Source organism: Apium graveolens, chromosome 6 (assembly GCF_009905375.1).
Source record: "Apium graveolens cultivar Ventura chromosome 6, ASM990537v1, whole genome shotgun sequence".
Lineage (NCBI taxonomy): Eukaryota > Viridiplantae > Streptophyta > Magnoliopsida > Apiales > Apiaceae > Apium > Apium graveolens.
In genome coordinates this window covers 26,672,671-26,685,734 of record NC_133652.1, presented here as the reverse complement: position 1 = coordinate 26,685,734, position 13,064 = coordinate 26,672,671, and the positions used below count along the sequence as shown (strand labels likewise).

Below are 13,064 nucleotides of genomic sequence, written 5' to 3'. Positions count from 1 at the left end.
GGGCCAAATATTTTTATTAGGAGTGTAATTAGACCCTTAATTTTACTTAGGGGTATTATTTTCATAAATATAAATACCTGAATTATTATTAATTAAATCAGTTAATTATACTTAAAAATCAGAAAATAAAAAGAAAATCAGAAAAGGGAATTAGGGTTAGGGTTTTGTGAAGAACAGCAGCAGAATCAATCGCGAATTTGAGGGTGATTCCGGAGTCCAAATCGTTCATGTAAGTAGTCAAATTGAAGCTGGTGATTCGTAGTTTATGATTATGTAACCGTTTTTGTTGTTTGATTTCTTGATTTTTGATTTGTATTTTCGGGTTTAATTCTTAAATTCGGGTTTGATTTTCTGATTGTTGTTTGATGATTTCGTTACCACGAGCGTTTAGATCGTCGATTATGGAGTCGATTGACACCGGGTTTGAGTCTGTTGGTGTTGTTTTTGGTATTGCCGGAGAACCGCCGTCGATGGCGGCTGTTCTTGTGGTTGCGGCGTCGGGACGTCGAAACGAAGAAGGAGGTGGACGAGGGGAGATGCTGGGCTTGATTATCGAACAAAAACGCAGCTGAACGAGCCTGGAATCGTGTTGGTTGCCCTTCGTTTGGTTCGCCGGAAATTTCCGCCGGTGTCGGATTATGGGTGCAGGGCGGTGTTCTTCCTGACCCGATTGGGTTGGGGACGACCCGGTTTGCAACCCGAAAACGACCCGGGTTTGATCCCCTCAACCCTAAAACCATTTCCAGATTTTTGTTTCTGGATTTTCTATTATTTAATTTATATTTTATAAATCAGAAAATCATTTTATTAATTCTAATAATTAATTAAAAATTAGTTTTAAATTCTGAAAAATAGTATTATTAATTTCTAAATTATTTTATAAATTTATAAATTCTAATTTAATTATTTAATTATTTAATTATTTATCTAATTATTTATTAGTTATCTAATTAATTAATAATTAGGTAATTAATTAATAATTAGGTAATTAATTAATAAATAAGGATTAAAAATAATTAAATAATATGATTAATAATTCGATAGTTAGTTATTATTACGAGTAATGATTCGATAATGAGAATTATTATTCGAGCGATAATTATTCGAATAATATTGTAGTGATTATTTGTATCGTATAATTAAATACCGATAATTAATTGATTAACGAATCGTATAAGTTTCAGTAATAATGTAATAGTTCGATAATTATGTGAGGATTGCGAGTAGCTCGTATTTATACGAGTAACTAATCGTTGAGTTAGATTATAATTCGAGCACATAGTAGTTATTCGATAAATAGCGTATCGGTTAATTAAGTTGATTGATTATTTGTAAATAATCGATCTAATCAAATAAATAACGATGAGTTGTAAATATTTGTAATAAATTGTGATTAATCCTAATAATTAGGGATTAATTATTTTAAATTAGTAAATAATTATCTATTAATTATTTATTAGTTATTTATTTATTAAGTGATTAATTATTTCAATAATTAATCACATAATTTTCAATAAATCGTAACTTCTTCGTTTTAACTCCAAAAATTATAAAAAAATTATTTTTGACTTTGATTTTTATTAAATAATTATTTAAAAATTATTTTAGGATTTAAAAGGTTGTAATAATTATCTATATTGAATAATAAATTGAATTATCAGTGTTTAATTCATAACAATTCAACCGTTAGTCCGATTTAAGTGAAACGAAGACCCCTAGACTCAGAAAAATGAGACGAATCCAATAAAAATAGTTGTAAGTTATAATTTATTCTGAAAAAGAGTGGTTTGGTGATAACTGATAGTTCGTAGGTCCTAGTAGGGATATAATTGAGCCGAATAAATCCCGAAAAATTATAATAAAATCAGATAAGACTAGTAATGCAGGTATAAGCCTAGAATTGATTCTAAAAATAATTATAAATCTAGAAATTAATTGTGTGCTTTACGTGTTACGTGTTATATGTGATTATGTGCATAAATGTGTTGTGTAAATATATGTATATATATGCGAGTCAGATAGAAACGCATGGGTAGACTGATAAGGTTGCGTGATATCAATTCAAGATACACGTATATAGTAAGTTATCTAAACACCTATATTTCCATGATTTGTTCAGTGTTAACAAGGCAGAGCAAGCTAGGGTCAGAAGGCAGTGAATTAAACCAGGTTAAGTACGCACAAGGCAAGTTTTTCCCCTATTCTAAATTCAGAATAGTGAATTATATTTCTTTTCTATCATATCAATTCTCTTTGATAATCATTGTTCATATGCACTGTTGTCCATTTATTATTACTTGTTCCAGTTTCATTTCAATTCTTGATTTACCCAATTTATTGAATTCCCTGTTCATATTTCAATTCTTTTACCCTACATATATTCTGGTATATCCTGGTGTTGGGATATATCAATAGCATACCGATTGTTCCGGATGCTCAGCCTTGGACTGGATGATTACTATAAAGGCTGGGTTTTTCCCAGACCATTAATTAATAGGCCATAGTTGCCTGAGTACTCCTTATGTTGGTTGGGTCTATGCAGTTGGGTATAGATCTGCACTATATTCTGACTGATCAGCAGATTATAGTGCATATGTTGGTTCTTGTTTCCAGTCTTGTTCATTTGGCACTCGCCATCATTGGCAAATTATTATCATATACAGATACAGATGGTTGTTCAAACCAGCAGCTTATTGGTTCATTTATTTCTCTCTCTTTATAATATATATATATATATATTGTTGCAGGCTTGTTGAGCAATTTTGGCTCATTTCTTTTATTGTCACTCATATTGTTTTACAGTTAAGGTAGAGAATGAAACCCATCAGGACCCGCATAGTCAAGAAGCGAGTCAAGCAGCGGGACCCTCTTATACCAAGAGTGTTCCTTCCTATTCCCGAAGAGAGCTTTGAATTGCCAGATCAGGTGTAGCAGGATAAGTAGTAATGTTGGGTTGAATAAAAGTTTTGTGTAGTTTGAATAAAAGATTGCGTAGTGAAACTGTAGATAGAATAAAGTTTTGTAATAAAGAGAGTTCTTGAGACAGGTTTTATTTAGTTGGGTTTGTAATAAAGTGTAGTGCATGATTCTTGTTTCCAAACTCAACCCTTAAAAGATCCTGAGTAGTGATAGTTCGGGGTAATTATTATATTAATATTCCGCTTGTGCAGGTATAGTTGGTAATTGTTGTTAATAATGCCCCAAATCTATACCCCGGATTTGGAGGGTGTTATATTATGAGTCAGCACATCGGGTATGCTATTATTCACCAAACTCATTTTGATTTTGCAAGTGTTGTGCTAGGCTTTATAGGGGATAGGATGACAGAGGATAGAAATGTGATATACTTTGCTAGATTCTGTCAGCTTATATATACTTTTTGCTGTGCTAATGAACCTCAACCAGCCAGTTCTTTATTTCCACCCTTTAAACTTGCAAAACGGGCGTTTAATGACTTGGTAAATGCTGACCTTAAGAAAAAGATGGTCAGACTCCTACAGATACCTCAGTCTGTAAAACAGATCCTGGTAAATGTTGATCCTCACACTTATAGATCTGTTTACCCTGATATACAACCCACCAGCACATCCCAGACACCACAACAACCATCAGAACATACCTCACATACACCTCAACCTACCCAACCCTCTATCAGACCACATCTCAAACCTTCACAGATAACTCAACCTTCATCATCAGCAGATACTGTGAAGCCTTCATCTTCCAAGCCCAAGAGGACAAAGACTGTACCTCAGACACCACAAAAGAGAAGGAGGATTGTTCTGAGAGATGAGTCAGACAGTGAGGAACAGGTTCCGCATCAGAACCTGTTGTTACAGAAGCTGAGAAGGTCCCTTCTCAGAAGGATACTGGAATTGGGGGATCTAAGCTTCTCAAAAGGCTTAGAAGAATGTCTTATGCTGAAACTCCCAAGGAATCTCCATCTTCAAAGAAAAGAAAGAAACAGAGAGCTCACAGGCCAGTTTCAGATAATGAGGAAGCAGCAGCTAAGGAAGGAGATCAGGAATCTCTGATCTCACAAGAGCCGGAATTTGCTGAAGCTACTGCTACAGATAAAGCATCTACACCCCCTGTGTCTCCTGTACATGAACCAGTATCTACTGCAGACCCAGGCACAAGTGCTGAAATTGATATTCACAACCTGGTTGTGCCTGAGGTTCTCTACTTAGAAGCTCCAACAACTCCAATTAATCCATCAACAACACCAATTACTGATGCTAATGAAACTCCAGAATTATCTACAACACCTTCTCTGTATCTAGACATTGAAGATCTGACTATAGGTGAGCATCAGAATATGGCTGTTGATCAGAACTTGGAAGCAGATCAACACTTAGAGGATGATGATGAAGCCTCTATAACCTCTCATACTGTTCTTTTATCAGAGGATGCTGAATCTGTAAGTTCTGATGCTGCAAATGCTGATGATACTGGTGATGTTGCTATAAATGAAGATGCTACTGCAGCTGGTCCATCAGGACATGAACCTCAACAAACTATTCACAATAGTGAGATAGTCAAAAAGTTTGTTACAGGGGAAGCACCAGTACCTTGGAGTGAAACTTCTGGAGGACAGGAGTGGACTAGGGAGTGGAACACAATTACCTTTGTTCCATCTGAAAAAATTCTTGCTGAGCACTTGGCAAAAACTGATGAGATGCTAAATAATGATGATTTCAAGACACAGCTAAGAGTTACTGCAATTACTACAAGGCACCTTCAAGGTCAACAGTCTGTCACTCAAGACAAGTTGAACAGGGTTCAAGAACTCTTAATGCAACAAGATACACTTGTCAAGCTGGACAAGAAAAACTTTTTCAAACCTACCTTTGACAGAGTTGCTTACATTGAGAAGACCCAAGAGAAGCAACAATCTCATATTGATGAAATTTTGAAAAATCAAGCTTCTCAGCAATCTCAACTCGATGAAATCCAATCCTTAGTGGAATTGCTTGTCTCTCTTCTCTTACCTGTTGATGCAAAAAAGGGGGAGAAAGTAATTAAGTCCAAATGCAAAACTGTTAAGATACTGAAGGGCAAGGATGATGAAAAAGATGACCAGGGAAACTCTGGAATGGGTGGAGGTCATAGTCAAGGTAGAGGTCTCTCATCAAGAAGAGCTGAAGCTACAGGTCATAGAACAAGTTCTGATACTGGAAAAAGAATTACTTCTGATACTGGTAAAAGGATAAGTTCTGATGAACTTTTGGATCTTGATGAAGAAATTTCGAGACAATTATTTCTGAAGGAAAATCCAGGAATGGACTTTGAGAGTCTATTGTAAGAAGAAGCTAGACTTAAGTCAGAAAAAGTTAACTCTAAATCTGAAGCTTCTGTTGGTAAAAAAGAAACTTCCAAAGGCCAAAGGCATTGTGATAAAAGAAAGGACAAATATTGAGGCAACCAAGGTCAAATCACAATTGCAGATAGATCCAAGGTCCAAGGGCAAAGAAAAAGTTGGTGAACCTATAAAGGTTTATGTGCCTCCCGTGGATGAAGAAATTTTTGTTGAAGATGTTGATCTTACTCTGACTTCAAGAAAGATTGTTAAGACAACCTCTGACATGGCTCAAGTTGTTCAGAGTCAAGATATAGTTAGTTCTGATATTACAAAGAAGCAAGTAACCTCTGACATAGCTCAAGTTGACTTGATATCAGAAGATAAGGAAAAGTAAACCTCTGATATTGCTCATGTTAAATCTTCAAAGATACTCCTACCAGGTTTCACCAAAGCCAAACAGACTCAACCTTTGAAGACTGCTGCAAGTGGTTTTGAAGCAAGAGTGGTTACTGGAAAGGAAGCAAGAGATAAATCTGGATTGGGTAGTGTTGATGAAAGAAGAGTACAGAACACAACCAATGATCCAACTTCCTTAAGTGAACCAGGTGTTGAAGCAACTCCTAAAAGATTGAATCAACTAGAATCTGTACAGATGGTTTACCATACCTACTTGAAAGAACACATCTTGTTATACTTCATGACAAATGGTAGGGTTTACCACATAAGGGAAAATGCTATTCCACTGAAGTATTTTGAAGAACTGGAACATGTATTATTCTTACTTCAAGTGAATGACAGAATAACAGAAAGTGATGCAAACTATTTGAAAACTCAAATTCAGAGACAAAAAAGGCTTTATTCTGTAAAGTCTGACAGCACATATCTTCCAAAGTACAGAGATCACAAGGGTGATATTATTGAGATGAAGCCTAACTCTGCTAAGATTATTACTACCTTTCTGGGTTATAAGGATGTAGAATTCAATCTTGAGTCTGACAAGGCATATTTGATTAGACTGAATCAGGACATAAGGAAAGCTAGAATTAATGATCTCAGGGATGCTATCTTCCAAACTGGTGAAGATTCTGCAGAGCTTAAAGATGCTAAAAGGAGGATGATTGATGAACTCAGATATGATGAGAGATGTTTGTTAAAGAACTATCTCAGAACAACTCCTGACATCAGAGAGATCAGAAAGTGAAGCCAAGTCAAGATCTACAACTGCTCAAATTCTGATATGAATACAGACTGAAGTTGTTATCAGAAGTTAAAGTTGGTAAAGCTTTAAGGACTGTAAGTTGTAGTTATCTAGTCAAATTTTCATGCATTTGTACTTAATGCTTTTGACATCATCAAATATATATTAAACTTGTATATTATGCTAATTTACAAGTTGGGGGAGATTGTTAGATATATTTGATAACGTCATGACTAATATGATTTATGTTTAGTTTTCAGATCTTACTTAAACAGGACAAATCAGTACTTAACTGAAATCAACACTTATACTGAAGTCAGAACTTAAGTCATCAGTACTTAAGGATCAGGAGATATTTATCAGAAGATAATATCAGGACTTAAAGGAAACGTTCAGATAAGGAAGGCGGCTGATTGAAGAAAGAGAAGATCGAGACAAATGTAAGAAGAGATATGCGTGAAGAAGGAATTCTATGAAGAATATAATACTTGGAAGAAAAGATATCTGATTGATATATTTTAGGAAGCATAATTATATTCCATATCAATTAGCGATTATCTTGTAACTGTGTAGTATATAAACATAGACATAGGGTTTACACTATAAGTGTTATCATTATCGAGAATATTATTTATTGTAACCCTAGCAGCTCTCGTGATATTTGTTCATCACTGAGAGAGGACAGTTCCATATTGTAACAGAGTTTATTACTTTAAATAAAGTCTGTTTTCTGTTACTTGTATTATTTGAATTCGATTTGATTGTGCTATACACTGTATTCAACCCCATTCTACAGTGTGTGTGTGACCTAACACAAATCATAGCAAAAAACGTAGTATTATAGTACTATATTTTATTGATTATTTATCAAATAGTGTACTGAAAGTTTCTTACATTACTGCTAGGCTTTTTACATAATGAAGCATTCTTGTTGGCCTCTTCAAATATCATTATATTTTCCTTATTTCAAAAAAATAATTTCAGCGTGTAATTTTTAGCGTGTAATTTGTCTTTAAACTTTTGGGATTATATTAGAATTTGTAATTTTTGACATTATAAAATTATTATTCTACTTGTATTTTAATATTTTTTGAAATTGTCAATTAAATTTATTTAGCTTTTGTAATAAGTAATGTTAAAAAATAAATATACATAAATGGAGCGGATATCTGATCCGAAATCTGTGATCCGAATGGATCCGAATTTGGATTGGCCTATAAAAAATTTGGGACCGATCCGATCCGAATCCGAAAAAATAAATGGATATGGATTTAGGTCAATCCGATCCACACCCGATCCATTGACAGGCGTAACCCAACACAAAAAAATGAAACCAAAATAATATTTTATGAATTAAATATGGGCGTTTCAAAACATGCACTCATCTAATAAATGCACATTCGCCCTTGCATGACACCCTTTTTGTAGCAACAAAAGTCATATATAAACAACATTTAATTAAAATAAAAAATATATACTAAAAATAGGTTTGCATAACTACCCAACAAAAAAATGAAAATAAAATATTTTTTTTTGATTTAATATGAGAGTTAAAAACATGCCTTCGCATGAATTTTTTACTAGTAAAACAAAAAAACACAAGTCAGAAACGGGGAGGAAAAGAAAAAAAAAGGAAATTACATGAGAACGCCACTTCTTCTGGGTAACATTGGCAGAACCCCAGAAAAAGTGGCATTTTGTACCATATTTGTGAATTTGTGTTCAGTTATCCCATAAAAATGAAAAACTCGTTCAACTGTCCCAAAAATGGGACGGAGCCCATTCTAAAAATACTTCTTACCACCTTAGTATATTATTTGTTTTATTCTGTACATGACAACCAAACAATGGAAGGGATCTACAAATAACTCAGAATGCAGTTTTAAAAACCAAACAATGGTGAATCTGATGCAGAAGAGTTCACCACATTATGAGACGACGACGTTTCCACCAAGTCTAGAACTGTGTTCAGTAGATTTTGTTTGTTTCAGCACCGACGTACGTTTTCAGATTCTCCGTCACCCTCAGAGAAACTCCAGTCTTGTAATTATTCATCAAACGATTCGTAAACTTATCTAAGAAATTCTCACTGGTAACATGCACATTATCATATCCTAGCCTAAGGGACTCACTTATAGAATAAAAATTGTGATGGGCTTGTGCTTTAGATACGAAGTGCAGTGTTTAGCACATGGCTTCTGTGTATGGAGAAGAAAATAAAGCTGCTTCTCATTCCTAACCCGTTTGGCTTTCAACTTCTTTGCCCATATGGCACTTAAATTTAGCCCTTTTGGCTTTAAAAAAATCCTGCCCATCTGGCACTTCTGTTTACCCACCTGGCACCTTTTATTTTGCTCGTCTGGCATCATTCTTCTGTCTATAATAATGTTGGCTCATCATCCTCGATTTGTGCGAGGTTCACTTCTTGTCTCTTCTCTCTTTCCCGTCGCGGTTTATCACATTCTGCAGCATAATGTCCCATAGTATTACAGTTATAACACTTTTTCCTACTCTTGTCACGGAAAGAACCACCTCTAGCTCTTTGATTCTGAAATGCCAGAAGAAGTTGTCCATCTACGCTCTCAGACCTGCCCTTCATCCTTTCCTCGTGAGCTTTGAGACGACCAACTACCTCTTCAATTGTCATCCCCTTAACGTCTCCAAATTGCTCTATGTTTGAAGCTATTTGAAGAAACTTATCCGGAACTGCACGTAGAATTTTTCTCACAACACTCGATTCTTCCATTGTTTCACCAAGGACCCGGATATTAATCACAATCCCACTCAACTTCATACAAAAATCTTCGATTTTATCCGTTTCCTTCATGATTAAGGACTCAAACTCGCCTTTTAACGTCTGCACTTTTGCTTCTTTTACTCTTTCCACACCCATACACATCGTCTTGATCGCTTCCCATGCTTCCTTAGCTGTTTCTTTTTCAGCAATGGACAGGAACACATCTTCGGGCACACCTTGATATATTGCTGCAAGTGCCACTTGCACCGTTTTCTCATCCACGGCCCCCTTAGGATCCTTCTGCTCGATTGTACACCAAACTCCTTGCGCCTTCATGAACACTTTCATCTTCAGGGACCATGTCGTAGAATTGCTTCTCGTTAACATTGGATAGCTTAAGCCCACAAAACTTTCTTTTGCTTTGGATGTTTCCATGATTTTATTTGTGTGCTTGGGTTGATATTTAGGCATACATGAACCTAACCATTATGCTCTGATATCAAGTGTAGAATAAAAAATTATGATGGGCTTGTGCTTTAGATACAAAGTGCAGTGTTTAACACATGACTGTTGTGTATGGAGAAAAAAATAAAGCTGCTTCTCATTCCTTGTTATCAAACTGAATGCATACAATCTAATATATACTAGTCATATAACGTGATATCTAAAAAATAGCAACTGAAATTCCTAGCATGACTCCACTACTTCAACTTCCCTGATAATGCTGAAACTAAACTATGACCTGGTCTACAGTACTGTTGTGCTAACCAACACAACTTTCACTAAGGCCTATACAATTTATTCAAAACTAATAAAACACAAAATTAATAACTAAATTTAAGATTATTCCAACATCACTTGACCATATATGTTTCCATGGGATTAATAATGCTTCTCAGTCCTCCCCAATCTTCTTCCCCTCTATCTTTCATGATATCATCTTCACAGGAGCCTAAGAATTCCTTATAAGCTCCACAAACGAGGTGGAGCTCTCCCCCATTCCGGTGCCAGAATAATTTACGGTGGACTTTGGGGACTCTACTTCACTGCCACAACTACTATCGGCTAGCTGCAGAGACTTGCTTAGTCCAAATATCATTCAGTATTTTTAGCTTGTCAAGATTTGGTAATGTAGGCATATATGGCAGCACCAGCTTGCTGACAGATATCAACGGCGAGGGAGGAAATTCTGGCCTCAAGGCGGGCACTCTCCCATTGAGTAATGTGGCTAAGATTAGCAGTTTTCTTGGAGGGCCTTTATTGTTAGACAAAATAGAATCACTTATAGGCTTGTATGTGACTGGATCAATCCCCATTTTAGTTAGCCTTTTCTTAAGATGAGTATACCAGTAGTTCTTGATTTCATTATCAGTTCGATTCAGCAAGTGCGTTGCTATAGCAGACCATCTGTTTGATCATAAAGAAAACTAGCAAACTAGCAAGTCACGGCATTATAGAAAACATAATTGATACAAGATGAAAAACTGCAAAATCTGTGAGCAAATCTCAAGTGTTTTAAAATTTTATATAAAGAAAGAAGAGCCATACCCTACATTGATGCATATGGCACTATTTAAATAAGTGAAAATAATCTAACTCCTGCAAATGGTAACTAAAAAATAGGAACAATTTTCCTATCACTACTCCACTTCTACATCGATGTCATGATCACCTAATAAATTTGAAACTAACGATGACCTAGTCTTGCTGACTATATCAGACTAAATACAAACTTATTCAAATTCTACTAAAACAAATAAAAACAAATATCTAAATAATAAGTTTAAGATTAATTTCCAATATTCACCCTTGTAATCTTAAACTTATAAAGCACTTCTCTTCATTTTTTTGATGCCCTTCTCATCACCAACACTTTTGATGCACTTCTCATCAATACTAAATTTTTAATGGAGCACTTCTCTTTAAATTGACTAGTGATGTACTTCCCATCACCATTGGAGCACTTCTCTCCACTTTTCTTCATGGTGCACATAATCACCAACTCAAAAAATATGTATTTTTTATTTTGTTTTTCAACTTGAGACATATTCTTCATGAATCTCTAGCAGCTCTACCATCTGTTGTCTTCCATTTCTTCATTTATACGCAGCAATTTTTTGACGCCCAGTTACTCAATCGGACATAGCTCGGATACCAAGTGTAAAACTTTTATTTATATATAACAGAGAAACAAGATATGAACCTGAGAAGGGAGAACAAAACTAGCATACTGTTCTATTTTCTTAATGCAGAAGTAATACAAATAAATAGAAAGTGAACAACTAGAGTGGCTAAAAACAAGGGCCACGTTGAAAACTAACTCTCTTAATGCAACTACACGTCTAAGACCTATTCCTTCAGTTCCTACATTAACTCTACGACACAAAAGACCAGCTCAACGATCTAACTGATGCCTGACTATTATAAATAAACAAAACAATTTATTTAAAATAATTAAATAAATAAAACAATTAAAATAAGTTAAAGATTATTTTTCCAACATTCACCCCCTTAATCTTAAACTTATGAAGCACTTATCTTCATTTTTGTGATGCACTTCTCACCACCATCTCTTCATTTTGTGATGCACTTCTCACCACTATCAAGTTTGATGCACTTCTCATCAAAAATAATTTTGGAGTACTTCTCTCCAGGGTGCACTTCTCACCCACAACTCTACATGAGTGGTTCTCTCTCGATCAAATGTGCCATGTCTTTTTCGTCCATTTGGGATCTACAATTTTTTGCCAGATGCCCGTATCTTTTGCATATGAAACATTGTAACTTTCCTTTGTGCCAATAGTCTTTTTCTTATGACCCATCTTATGACAATGGTTGCATTGAACTTTGTTGCCTGTGCCTTTTGAGGATGAAGGTTTAACTAATAGGAGTCCCTCATTTTTTCCTCCAATTTCTTCCTCCCTCATTAATCTCCTTTGGTCCATGACGTGAAGTGAATTGATCAATTCTGAAACAGTTAATTTCGAGAGATCTTTAGTATCTTCAAGTGAAGAAATTTTAGTTTAATACCTCTCGGGAAGAGTCACTAAAAGTTTGTCCACAACTCTTTGACTTGAGAAGTCTCCACCAAGTAATTTGATTTGGTAAACGATGGACATCAACCTACTCCCATATTCCTTGACGTCTTCATTACTTTTCATTCTTATCATCTCAAACTCTCTCTTGAGGTTCAGAATTTTCACTAGTTTGGTTTGTTGGTTGCCTTCAAATTCTTCCTTAATTTTTGTCCATGCTTCTTTAGGAGTATCACAACCCATAATAGTTGTAAAGATCTCTTCCGACATAGCCGAATGTAGACATGAAAGTGCCTTTGCTTCTCTTGCCAATTCTTCATCACGTTTTTTGATTTGGGCTGCTGTTGGATTTCGTGGAAGAGGGATTGGCTCAACATCACTCTCAATTGCTTCCCACAAACTCATAGCTTTCAATATTGATTTCATTTTGATAGCCCATGAATTATAATGATCTCCTTTGAATAATGGAATAGAGACTGAAAAGTTGTTTGATGTCATGCAATATGAAGGATAATATATATATATGTGTGTGTGTATTTTTATAAGAGTCTCACAAGCCCATGAACATATAACTCTGATATCAAGTGTAGAAAACATAATTGATACAAGATGAAAAACTGCAAAATCTGTGAGCAAATCTCAAGTGTTTTATATTTTATATAAAGAAAGAAGAGCCACACCCTATATTGATGCATATGGCGCTATTTAAATAAGTGAAAATAATCTAACCTCCTGCAAGTGGTAACTAAAAAATAGGAACAACTTTCCTATCATTACTCCATTTCTACATCT

General features: G+C 35.1%; 1 protein-coding gene across 1 annotated transcript; it reads right to left on the bottom strand.

The window, feature by feature from the left end:
- Nucleotides 1-8,877: 8,877 nt before the first annotated feature.
- Nucleotides 8,878-9,672, bottom strand: LOC141664824 (uncharacterized). Its single transcript, XM_074470778.1, has one exon. It carries the CDS (start codon nt 9,670-9,672, stop codon nt 8,878-8,880), a length of 795 nt encoding a protein of 264 aa, XP_074326879.1.
- Between the last annotated feature and the right edge of the window lie 3,392 nt (nt 9,673-13,064).